This window comes from Calonectris borealis, chromosome 24 (genome assembly GCF_964195595.1).
Source record: "Calonectris borealis chromosome 24, bCalBor7.hap1.2, whole genome shotgun sequence".
In the NCBI taxonomy this organism is placed as follows: domain Eukaryota; kingdom Metazoa; phylum Chordata; class Aves; order Procellariiformes; family Procellariidae; genus Calonectris; species Calonectris borealis.
In genome coordinates, this window is record NC_134335.1 from 3,791,410 (window position 1) to 3,804,021 (window position 12,612).

Genomic DNA, 12,612 nt, shown 5'->3' on the forward strand with positions numbered 1-12,612 from the left:
TATGGCAGCCCCGGGATGGCCGTTGGCATGGCTGTGACAAGGCTGGCAGGAGCAGCGTGCCGCGATTCAGGAGTGTGCTTGGCCGCAGCGGTGCGTGCCGGTGCGGAGAGCTGCGTGGGAAGGGTGGGAGGAGGTTTGGGAGTAGGGCTGGTGCTGTGCAAATGGTGCTGCTCCCTGTAGATGCTTGATCTGCAACAGATAAACCAACCACTTGTCTTGAACAGGAGAGTGGAGGCTGGCAGGTACCGGCAAACGCATTCAGAGATATTAATGCAAATTCCAGTAGTGATGTTTGGTTCCTGCGGCCCTGTAAAACCCAGTGTGTACAGAAAAAGGAAGTTCATTAATATCTTTCAACAGCCTCTCGGTTGATGTGCAGAGCCTCACTTGACAGCTCTCAGTTCCGTTTCCCTATGACTAATTTAAATCAGCCTTAAAATATATCACTGAGTGCTTGTCTGCAGCGTGTCTCCCATCGAGGCCCAGGGTCTGTGCTCCGTTGCTCTTTTCCCTGACCTCCTAACAAACCACTTATGGTTGGTGGCATAGATGGGCCTTTTCAGACAGAGTTGAACTGTGTCCTGGCAATGTGTACCAAAGGCATGCTCAGGGCTTGAAGGCTGTTTCGGGACACGGTTCATACCCAGTTCTCATTACAAAAATTGGAACTGTGCTGTCACTCGGTCCCTTAGCATGGCTGAAGTTGTCAGCCTGACAGAGCTTTAATGGTTTCTTCGAATGCCATTACAGTCTCAGAAACGAAGAAACCATTGAATAATGCAGTCTGGCGCTCTCTGCAGACTGAGATTTGGTGCCCCTCTAGCCCCCTCGTCATGTTTTAAACATGATCCTCCAAAAAGGTGCCTTTATGTGGCTTCCCACTGGAGATGGAGGTTTGGACGCTGCTCTCTGCTTTGCTCGGCAGTAAGGAGCTTTCGACCCAGAGCAGTGTTTTTTACTGCTTGATCCAGCCATAGAAAGTCTTCAGGAAAAAACCTCCACTTCACTGGCATCACAGTGAGGTAGGAGATGCAGAAACGAAAATAAACACCTCATTTTGGTTAAATGCTGCGTAAGCTGGCAGGGCCCTGCAGCTGTACTGGCAGTACCCCCAGAATGACCCTCCCAGGCACCAGCTTTGTTAACCATTAGCAATATAATGAACTGCAGCAGAGGAATTGGAAGACTTTTTAGCAACCAGGGAACTGAGGGTTGGAAACAGCAAAAAAAGAGAGCTAGGCTACAGCCACTTCAGTGACCAGCTGTCAGTTATTTCAGATTCCCACCTCTGTCCTGTCCCTGTGAGCACTGAAAGTATGTGATGCTTTGAAACACCAGCACTTGGCTTCAAACTAGATCTGGGACCTAGAGCTTGCCAGGGCAATCAGACCTTCTCAGAGCAACCATTTGCACCAATACAGTTATTTTTCGTGATGGTGTCGTGCAGTCAGGTCTCACACACCTCACTTTTGAACTTCCCATTGATGCTCATTCTCCAGCAGGGAACACTGCCAAAGATGTTTGACTTCAATTTCACATCAAGTCCGTGAACATCTGGAATTATTGTTGTGGTTGTCTGCGGTACGAATTCGCACACAGGGCTCCAGCCTTCCTGCAGCCCATGCCCAGATTTTCAGCAAAGCCTCTCAAACTTTTGCAAATCTTTACAAGAAAGCTTCTGGCTTCTGAGTCTTAGAGCAAGCATTTCACACAGCTCTGAGCCCTGGGCATCAATTGACAGCAGAGAGTTTCCTCCTCAGAAAAATCTGCCTCCGGGAGTGTTAGGGCTTTACAGCTTTTCTTTTTTTGCTTTTTTTTTCTCCAAAGTGCCCCATTTCCCAGTGAATTACCTGAGCTACCTGTTTCTTGTCATTTTAGATTGACACCATACGAGTGGTACAGCCCCCACCCCTGCTCGCAAGGCAGATGCAATCTTCTCGTGAATCAGTACTCTCTCGGCAACAGCTTGTGGTTTCCAGTCGGGGGATTCATGCAGCAAGGCTCCACCATTGCCCCCCAAGCATTATCCACGCGCTGTGTCAGTGGAGTCTGGTAAGGAGGTCAGCCCTCCTCTTAAGGAAGGCTTCTCTGCGGGTCTTTTCTGGGCAGAAGCAGATGGAGAGGCAGAGGGTGGGGATGGAGATCAGATTCAGTCCACGGGGAAATCTCAGGTCACTGTCTTCACGTCCCCTTTCCCTAGGTGGGCATTCACCTTGATCATCATCTCCTCCTACACGGCCAATCTGGCAGCCTTCCTCACCGTGCAGCGGATGGACGTCCCCATCGAATCCGTAGATGACCTGGCTGACCAGACAGCCATCGAGTACGGCACCATTCATGGCGGCTCCAGCATGACCTTCTTCCAAGTAAACCCCATTCTTTTGCTAACTGGGCCAGGGGGTGCAGAGGGCACCCTTTAATCAGATTTGGATATGGCCCCAGCCTGTCATGTCTGTTTCATTCTGGTTTCTGGCACAGAGGGGACCTTTGGAGAGACCCCTGGCTGCTTGGTTGCACAGGACTGGGCTAGATCCACAGTGGGTGATGATGGGATGAAAGGTGAGGGAGGCATGGCGGAGGACAGGGAAGGCAGGATTTTGTAACACAGCAGCTGGCACGCTCTTGGGATGCTGGAGGACTATCTGAGCTGGACCCTGGAGGAGCAGACTTTCCTGCCTGCCCTTAGAAAGCAACTTAACACTTGGAGTGTCACCACGTGGGTGGGAAAGTGGTCCACATCGCAGTGTCACAGTGATGACATAACAGAGTCTTCAGCAGATGAGCATTTGCAGTCAAATTTCCATGGGTGTCTATGCAGTTTTGATGTGATCTTGGCTTTTACATGACAGTCCCTCAGGTTGGGTAGGCAAAGAAATGTTTGCAAACCCCAGGTAGGCTAGCATATGTAAAAATGCTGGAGTCTGTATGTGGTCAGTGGCACTGAAAACAAGTAACTCAGGTGTATGCAAACCTATGCGTGCCATTTAGCCCAATTTAATTTTTGTCTTCCCTATTCTATTCAGAAGGGAGATAAATGAACGAATCTTTTCTGCAGTGCTCTAAATGCACAAAGAACTGCTTGAGGATTATTTATTTATTACATGTTGAAATTCCGAGAGGAGAGAAAGCTTTTATCACTTTTTTCCCCCTCTGCGTCTGAACTGAATTGGGAAGCCCAAGAAACCTCTCGAGTGAGCCTGAGCTTTTCAGCCCAACTTTAGACCCTTCAGGGGTTTGGCAAAAAGCTACTTTTAAGCAGAACGTTACATCTAAAATGAGCTGAACAGAGCCCAAGTGACTAAGGTGGTTGTATACGAGGCGCTTGCTTAGTTCTTTTCAGGAAGACTTTCAAGTTTAAAATCCTGACTGTGGCTCTGCGCTGCCTGGCGGGTATTGGAGTCGCTGGTATCGGAGAAGAAATTAGCAAAAGATGTTCTTGTACCACTTGCAACACTTTAAACTATGTTGGGATCCGTTTGCCTCTGGTGTAGCGATGGTGGGTCAAACGCAGTGATGGATTAAGCAGGCATGGCTGAGGCTGTCGTCACCACCCCACAGCTCCTGGCTGCGTGAGACGTGTGTCTGCTGCTGAAGCACTTGCCTTGTAACCTGTCCTGGCAGCAGTTTCCCCTGACACTAACATGCAGGATTAAGGTTTAAAAGTGCAGTGAATCGGGAGCAAACACACACCCTGTTCGTCTGTCCCTTGCCCAAGTGACGGCACCCAGAGGACAGAGCTGGACAGACGAGGACAGTAACGAGGTCAGCAGCAGATTCCCTGAGGCGCTCCAGCATTGCTCACCAGCCACAGAAAATGAGCCCTTGAAAGCGCGATGGCAGGGGGTGCCTGGCAGCACCTCACCTACCTGCTGCGGTGGCCAGGAGGGGAGGGGAGGTGGTGTAGGGGATTCCGTGTGCTGCAGAAATGCAAGGGTGAGGGGAAGGGGGCAAATTCAGAAACTCCTAATGTAGACCAGAGAGTGTTTATCTTCAGCCTTTGTGCAAGCAGGTTTCACTCTTTGCTCAGCACAGGCAAGAGAGATTAACCGTAGTCAGCTTTTCTCTCAGTCAAACCAAGGTGGGTTCAACCACCAGCAAAGTCTGAGGATTTGGGGCTGGTTGAGCTTTAGTTTACTGCAGTCAATGAAAAGACTCCAGTTCTCTTAAGCAGGTACTTTGATTTGCCTTACGAGAGGGTGAACCAAAATCCAGATTCAGGGAGCAACAAACTCCAAAGAGCTTTGGCTCTGCCCCCAGCCCTCAGTGCCCTTCTCAAGGTGATGGTGTCTGGCTCTGACGCTGGTGAACTGCTAGGCACAAGGTTACAGTGACAGATGATAGGGTGTGAGCTGTACGGGGAGCATTTGGTTGTTTGAATCAGTCACACACGAGCTATTTCTTCTGGCTTTTTTGGTGTGTTTTTGATATACTGTTACGGAAACTACGTATTTTTCTAAAATTGAATTTATGCAAAGAGCTTTGCTGGAACCTATTGGAATTAGGTATGCATTTCATGCTCAGCTTTGCCAACAAAGTCTCAAATCCACCAAGATATTTGGCCCTCTAAATCTCATTGGGATAAATGGAGGTTTATCTAAATGCTTTTTGAATCTGGCACCAAATCTGCTTTGACTCCTTTCCCCATTATGGCCTTTTCATAGTGGCTTCTAATTTGGGGTTTATGTTGCAGGAAGATGCTCCCACCTTAGCTGCATTTGCCTCCTTTCTCCTGCAGAACTCCCGCTACCAGACGTACCAGCGGATGTGGAACTACATGTACTCCAAGCAGCCAAGCGTCTTTGTGAAGAGCACGGAGGAAGGGATTGCGCGCGTGCTGAACTCCAATTACGCCTTCCTGCTGGAGTCCACCATGAACGAGTATTATCGTCAGCGCAATTGCAACCTCACGCAGGTCGGGGGCCTTCTGGACACCAAGGGCTACGGGATTGGCATGCCCGTCGGTAGGCAGTGAAGAAAAATTCTAGTCCTTCTCAGCTGTCGGCAGAGGACCGGAGCATTTGAAAGGCTGAACCGGCTCTAAAGCCAATGTCACGTTTCACGGCTCTGCCCAGGGTCATTTTTTACCTCAGGAGGAAAATCAAATACATTGCAATTGCCCAAGGTGCACGCTCAGAGCCAGATGTACGAGACCCTGCTCTGGTCCAGAGCCATGTGACACGCGACTGTGGCTCTTTAAATAATTCATGTGAAAGATGTTTCAAAATTGCTGCTTATTTTCTGCATATATGCTCTTTGCTGACTGCTTCCCTTTTGAACCAGTGTTTTTGAATCGTTTTGTGCTCCTTGTTTTATCTCAGAAGTGCTGTAAAAGTAAAGCTGTTGCAACTCTTGTAGTTTTTAGCACAAGTTTCTTAACAGCTGGTGGTTCTTAAAACTCTAGGACAGAGAATTCAGTGACTACCTCAGCTAATAATCAGGTTTAACAAATGCAGGGGTTTTGTCTCTCAAATATGAGAGCTAGCAAGAGAACATCATCTCCCAGGGCAGCACAGAAGAAGGATGTAGTAGTTGTTATTGCAAGCAATCGACTGATCTTTCGGCCAGTCTCGCAGGCTCGGGAAGCCTTGTTCTTGACCTTTACGCACCTGCACTTAGCAATACAAAGCTAAGGTGAATTACATAAGAACTGTCACACAAACAGTCACTATAGTTCAGCTAACATGCGTAAGCTTGTAAAGTCACAGTAACCTGATCGTGAGTACAAATCCTTACTTTCAGGACTAAATTTGTTCTGACATTGTCTTGTTAAACAGTGAAACCGTAGCAGGTAAGAAGAGCAGAAAGCTGCTCGCTGGGACAATAGTGCAGAGTTACCAGGAGAACTGCGGTCTTTCCCACGGCCCTTCTTCGGGATCTCTGGTAGCAGACATCATCAAGACTGCAGTAGAGCTCAGTACCGAGCGCAGAAGTGAGCCTCCTCTACTATGAACACTTGGGCTTGCGTTTAGGTTGAACCTGCTGCTGTTGCAGTGCACCAGTTTGAGGGAAGGAGTGTTAGAGCCAGGTTGAAGTTGGAGGCAGAAGGACAGGACCTCAGTGGTCTGGAGGAGCAGCGGTGCGATACTGAACTGCCTGGTCAGACCCTGCCCCTGAAGCCCAGGCTCCCCCTTGTAATGGACCTCTTTAAATGGCCTGTGCGGGTCTTGGTGGACAGGCGAAATTACCATCTGCAAATAACATTAACCAGTTGACAGTCCTAGCAGGGAGGCTGCAGGTTTCAAGGGCTTACATGGACTGAAGTCCCTTCCAAACCCTTCCAAGATGAGGTTTTGTAGTTGGGCACACTGGCAGGGCATGGTGGCGGGGATGAGCGGGGAGGAAGGCTGGCCGAGGCGGTGCCTTACCACGTACCTCTTGGCATTGCAGGCTCTGTGTTTCGCGACGAGTTTGACCTGGCCATTCTCCAGTTGCAAGAGAACAACCGCCTGGAAATCCTGAAGCGAAAGTGGTGGGAAGGAGGCAAGTGCCCCAAAGAGGAGGACCACAGAGCCAAAGGTAAGCCACGCCGCTCGCTGGTAGCGTGCTGAAGGGACCAGGCTGTAGAAGCGTCCTTGCCAGCAGTGCAAGGATGAACGTCCATCTGCACGTGAGCGCTGCCAGTTTTCTGCCTGAGAATTACTTTTTCCCCTTCTTCTGACCTGAGATTCCTTCCTTCACAATTCAAGGAGAAAGCCAAACAGCTCTGCTGTGCCTCATGCTGTGTGTTTTTGCCTGGGGCAGAGATAGCAGGAACAACCAAATGACAAATATTGGAGGCATATGGAGGGTAAATTAGCTTCTAATGAATGTCTGCAGCATTACATGGGAAAATGGATGGCTAAAGGGATCAGACCAAAATCCTGGGTTCCTTCAAGGGAGATGGATCTCCACCACAGGCCCGCTGGTTAATGGCTCCAAGTGAAAGCGCCTTTTAAACAGCCAGGGGAAGGGACACAAGGACTTTATTAGTACATCTGTAAACTGAGGAGCAAATTCTTTTGGGTAATGCTATGCAAATTGCCATAAAAGCTACCACATTAGGCTGATGTCCCAGCGTGAGAGCAGTTGCCAGCTTAACGCAGTTGCTGCATTTTTCAGTTTTGGCAGTCACCCTTTCCTCAGCAAGTGTTTTCTGGGAGGCCAGCAGGTCCCCCAGTTGAAAGGACAGTCCTCTGACCTTTCTGAGCACAGAGTTGGAGAGCCAAGCTGGGTCTATAGTAGCTTGACATTGCAGCAGGTGTAGGTGCATGTGTCTGTGCAGTTCGTGAGCTAGGCTGGATGAGACCCTGCGGGGACTGTCAGCCCGTGCTCCCTGTTGGGCAGTGCTGCACTGCAGGCAGCCGGGCTGTTAGTCTCAAGATAGAAGTTGTTGGCCCAGTGTAAGACATCAGGCCTCAGGGCAAGGCGACAAGCTATTAAAGAAGTTACTTTTGAAGGTGAGCAGGCGCATGGGAGTCTTTTCTTCCGTGGACTGTGCAAAAAGCAACTCTGAAGTGGAATGTAGTCTGTGGGCTGTTTTGAGATGGCTTTGGAAGGGGAGGCTGGGAAGCAGGCTCCTGGGCTGTTTCTGGCACTACGCGGCATGCTCTGTGACCCTGGACAAGTTTTTCTGCTGTTTGTGCCCTCTGTCATGGCTCACTTCCTCAGTCTGGGAAACGAGGAAGGCTGTAGCCTGCTGATATGTGTATGTGGAGGAAGGAACTACCTCTCGGGTGAGCTTGGGAATGGGTGTCTGAGGTGGCACCCAGATAGAATGATAGAAGGATGTAGAGAGAGGTACTGGTCCTAAATTCAAATTTGAGAGCTGCTGAGAGGAGAGGATGGCCTTTATCATGGGTCTAAACTGTGATTATGGGCTATGTTTTCTGCCCTGCAATTGCTGTTTTAGTGGAAACATCTCTGCGAAGTGCTGATTTACAGAGTCACTAGATTGCTCCGGAGGCAATGCCAAAAGAATGACGGAGGAGGAGGGAGAAATGTGACCTCCTAAGTTTTAGAACAAAACAGGTCAGCGATTTACAAGGATTTTGGTGAGATTTTACGTCTAAAAGCCACGCAGAGATTAAGTCAATAAATCATTGGTTCTTACAGTTTGATTTAATGCTACAGAGGGGAGAGGAAGATTTTTATAGATGTTCTTGTTGAGTAATGGCCTCATACAGTCACCTCAGTGCAAAGCACCGCATGCTTTTTAGTAATCAGTCCCATCAGGGGCCCAGTCCGCTTGAGACCCAAAACCAACAAGCACCGGAGAGAAGAGCCGTTTCTCGGACAGCGTGCACTGCTCCCCAGCTCCCCTCACCGTCCTGTCCTGCAGCACCGGGCAGAGGCACAGGCTGCAGTTTTGGGGACGGGTCGCGGTGGGAAGCGAGGTGACAGCCTGGGCACACGGAAAGCTCAGGCCAGGTTCCTGAGGGGTGGATTTTCCTTCCGGCTGGTGAGCTTTTTGGAGTGCAAGCTGTGTAGGGCAGGGCTGGCCGCTGCCATGCGTGCGATTTGGTCCCTCCCCTAAGTGAAGCTGTCTGTGTGTGCGGCGTTTGGCCCGAGGTGGCTGAATGGCTCCTATGATCAGTAGAGACGGTAGTCATCCCGTTGTAAGCGAGTTGTCCAAGGGAGGTGAGATGAGTCGCCCCATGGAAGGGGCTGTTTCCTTCTCATGGGCCAGAGGGTGCTGGGCAGAAACCACTCAATCCATTACCAGGTACTCCTGGGTGGCAGGGACCCCATTTGGCCACTGTATAGCGTGAAATGGCGTTGGGTCCTGGTCTTGGAACCTCTCCTTGCTAGTGCAATACAAGCAGCTGTAATCATTTTTCACCAGCACTTTGTAATGCGATCAAAGAAGCTTTTCTTGGTGTCAGCTTCCTTTAAAGTCCTTTCTTGTCGTCTTCACCTCTGCTTCTTTAACAACATTGCTCATCTTCCTTTGCGGAGTTCAAAGCAACTGGAGCTGGGTGAATAATTTGCAGGGATTAATGTGCCCAATTGATCTCTCATTTTTTCTCCTGTTTTCAGTTTGTCCACAAATTGCTTTGTACTTCCCTCCAATGTACTTGCTGTTTATCTGCAAAATCATCATTTCTGAGAACGCATCTTCGATCGTGCAGTTATTGCAAGTCATTCAGTTTGCCATCTGAGTCATGCGGTTAGCTATTAATAGGACAGTGCTGGCTATGTGTTTTTAGTCCCTGGCTGCATATATGCAATGCCAACTAAACAGCAAAGATTTGTGATTTCTGTACAGCGATGCCTGCAATTTATGTTGTGTCTGCCTCTCTACAGCATTGTCTCTTCTGCTTCATTTTAGGCCTGGGAATGGAGAATATTGGTGGAATCTTCGTGGTTCTCATCTGTGGCTTAATCGTAGCAATTTTTATGGCAATGCTGGAATTTTTGTGGAGCCTTCGGCACTCTGAACAGTCAGAGGTAGGACCTGAAAGTGTCCTGAGGGGATAGTGTGTGTTCATTGCTATCTGCAGGGTGCTCAGCAGTGCAGTGCTCTGGAGCAAGTAATGAACCCAGGCCAAGATGAGCATTCCTAGTAACGAGACCTCAAACGCACGAGAAGGCTAGATGCATTGGGCAGGGTCTAAAATGCACGAGCTTCTCATGCACTCCTACTAAGATCGAGGCTGTAGGGATGCTCCAAGGGCTTTTGAAGGGATCAAGGATGTGTACGATGTCCAGGTACCTTTCCTGGAGATGGGATCACCTGAGGCTTTCTACCTGCAATAGGTTTGGGTCTCGTGTTGATTTGGGGATCCAGAACACAGGAAGGTCTCTGACAAGAGGCAGAATCTGTTGGGCTAAATCACGTGTAAATGTCCAAGCACTGGTGTCGAAAGCCAGTGGCCAGATTAACGACCCAGTCCGTAACACTTTGGCTTCAGAATCCAGAGCAGACGCAGCGCTGCTGGGCTCGCAGCTTGCTTAGGTGAGCAGTATGTCTCGGGTCTGCCTTCCAGGTGTCGGTGTGCCAAGAAATGGTGACGGAGCTGCGCAACATCATTCTCTGCAAGGACAGTTTCCACCCTCGTCGGAGGCGAGGGGGAATGATACGGACTCGCCCTGTTATCCCCGAGGAACGCCGAGCCCGCAGCACAACCACGCTCAGCAACGGGAAGCTGTGCAGTGGGGGCGAGCCAGATCCCCTGGCACAAAGACTGGCCCAAGAAGCCGCCCTGGTCGCCCGAGGGTGCACACACATCCGGGTGTGCCCCGAGTGCCGCAGGTTTCAGGGCCTCCGGGCACGGCCGTCTGCGGGCTCGCCCGCGCAGAGCGAGGAGAGCTTGGAGTGGGAGAAGACCACCAACAGCAGCGAGCCCGAGTAACGCTGGGGCGGGGGGCGTTGGGGTGGGCCGAGAGGGTCCTGTTCCATTTTACAGAACATGGACTTGTACAATGTCAACTCGTTTTTAAATTAAAAGCAGTTACCCAGCTTCTCCAGAGCAAGGCGGACCTTTGGGCTGGCGCGCAGGCCTGGCCGGAGGGTCGGCTTTGGTTTCGGCGTCCGAGAGGACGCGCGTCTCGCTGAAGCCTGGCGCAGCAGGAGCGAGGTCCTCTGGCCGGCCTGTCTCCAGCATTGTCTCCGTGCCACCGCGCGGCGCCGAGGCGGGAAGGAGGGACGTGGTGGGGAACTGGCGTGGCAGGTACTGCCCGCCCAGGGGCAAGAGCGGTTCTTGGAACTTCTCCACCCCAGGCCAGGAGAAAGGACGCTGGTGCTGTCTCCCCATCACGTAGACTTACTGGGGGATGTTCTCGAAGGGCGGGGGGAGGGTCTTTTTATTTGACGCGGATAAGGGACGGGAAGGGAGGAGTCATTATTTTGTTCTGGTTTATTTTGGGTACGTCAGGACCTAGTCTCCAAGGCACCAGGTTTCAGGTGCTGAACTCTGCTTCCTTTTCAGAGTGTGGCAGGTGGACTGAGGGAGGAAGGGAAGGATGGGATGGGGCACGCTCCCCAGGAGAAGCAAGCGTTTGCTGGAAGTCCATCTGAGGAGTTGTTAAAATACATATATATAAATATATATATATACACATAGATATATATATATTAAAATGCCAAAAACCAACCAACAAACACAGTGAACTCAAAGAGGCCTTGAAACGCCTGGAATTTCAGGGGTTCTGTGTCTTTTGTTTAGTTCTGGGGTTATCTTTTGCTTTTTTCCCTTTCTGTTTTTGGGATGCCGGTGGGGGAGCCTTTTCAGAAGGTGAGGTGGGAGCGGGCGAGAGCAGGGAGTGCTGGGGAAAGCTGCCCTTTCCCGCCAGCGGAGGGAGGTGGTCCTTGCTGCCCACTGTCGCTCCCCAAAGCGTCCGCGGCCCGTGCTCCGCACGCTCCCGAACAAGTGACTCTGAGCTCTGAGTTCCCCTTGTCCGTGACCCACGGAACACCCTCAGCTTCGAGGGTGACTTACAGCCCATGTCTAGCAGCGACGATGCCGCGCAGCATTTGAGAAAACCATTAGCCCGGGATATGATGTAAGAAAATATTTACTTCCCTAGCAACAGCAGCAGCTCACCCTCTGCTTGGTACAGACGTGGGTTTTACATTGACGAGTTTAATTTTCTGATTGAAAACAAATTCTATGCAATTTCTGATTGTAAAAGGAAAGAGACGACAATGGAGAGGGGCAGGGGAGATAAGCCTTGAGTGAAGGTACATCCTGTTCTTGAATTGTTTTCTTTTCTTTTTGTCTTGAATGTACTGAAATAAAAGATGTCCTTGTATAATCACGCTTTTTTCCCCCTCTTTCCTTCCCTGTCCACACTCACAAAAGTCACGAGACAGTTCGAGGCCCATCTGCTCAGGGAGAAACCCAGCAACTCCCCGGCTGAAAGGGAAGAGGTGCTTTGGCTGTTGCAGGTCTCTGCTGCCTGAGTGTGTCCACACCCGTGGTGTTACCGTTATCTGTAGCTGAATGGAAACAGGAGGGGAAAAAAAAAAAAAGGCCAAAAAAAGCAAGCCCAAGATACGTGGTGGTAAGGGGGGAAAGAACCCCTAACTAACAGCAGTGCAGTCTGCCCGGGGGGCCCAGGTTTCCATGCGATGCGCACCACAGCAGTTGGAGCCTTCCCAGCCCTGCTGGTTGGAGCCCGGTTGACCAGGGGCTGAGGGTTAGGTACAGCGGATCCATCATTCAGATCCAGTCAGATCCATCGCGTTATCGCGGGCAGGAGCCTGTCTCCAGCAGATGTTTCTGAGGAGGATGTGCAGGGAACGGGGCGCGATGCCATGGTGATGGGCACGTTAGGGTTATTCTGTTGTTTCCAGCAGCCTCTGAAAAGAAGCGTCTGCCACACAGCAACAGTAAAATGTGCACGCTCAGAGAGTGCTCGTGCAACAAGGAGGAGAGGATTTTAGAGCTTATTATGCAGGATGTCATATGAGATGTTCATAAAGGTCCTTTCTGGCCTTCATATCTGTAAATCTGTGGGATGTTACCCTCTCCCTGACCAAGCAGAGCAGTGAAAGCGCGAGCATGAGATGAGGTAAGGCTTCACCAGAGCCCGGGAATCCGGTGCCATGGGATCGGAGGGGCAGATCCTCAGCTGAGGTAAGTCAGCAAAACCTCCATCCTCGCACTCTGCAAGGAGCCAGGCTTGGGCTTT

General features: G+C 50.5%; 1 protein-coding gene across 1 annotated transcript in view; it reads left to right on the top strand.

Moving 5' to 3' along the window:
- Positions 1-10,445, top strand: part of GRIK4 (glutamate ionotropic receptor kainate type subunit 4) — a 137,076-nt gene extending 126,631 nt beyond the window's left edge. The window contains exons 14-19 of the mRNA XM_075172956.1: positions 1,879-2,052; positions 2,201-2,366; positions 4,736-4,961; positions 6,388-6,516; positions 9,308-9,426; positions 9,966-10,445. Of these exons, the coding sequence (XP_075029057.1) occupies positions 1,879-2,052; positions 2,201-2,366; positions 4,736-4,961; positions 6,388-6,516; positions 9,308-9,426; positions 9,966-10,331 (1,180 nt within the window). The 3' untranslated portion in view covers positions 10,332-10,445. The remainder of the gene's footprint in view (positions 1-1,878; positions 2,053-2,200; positions 2,367-4,735; positions 4,962-6,387; positions 6,517-9,307; positions 9,427-9,965) is intronic.
- The last annotated feature ends 2,167 nt before the right edge of the window (positions 10,446-12,612 follow it).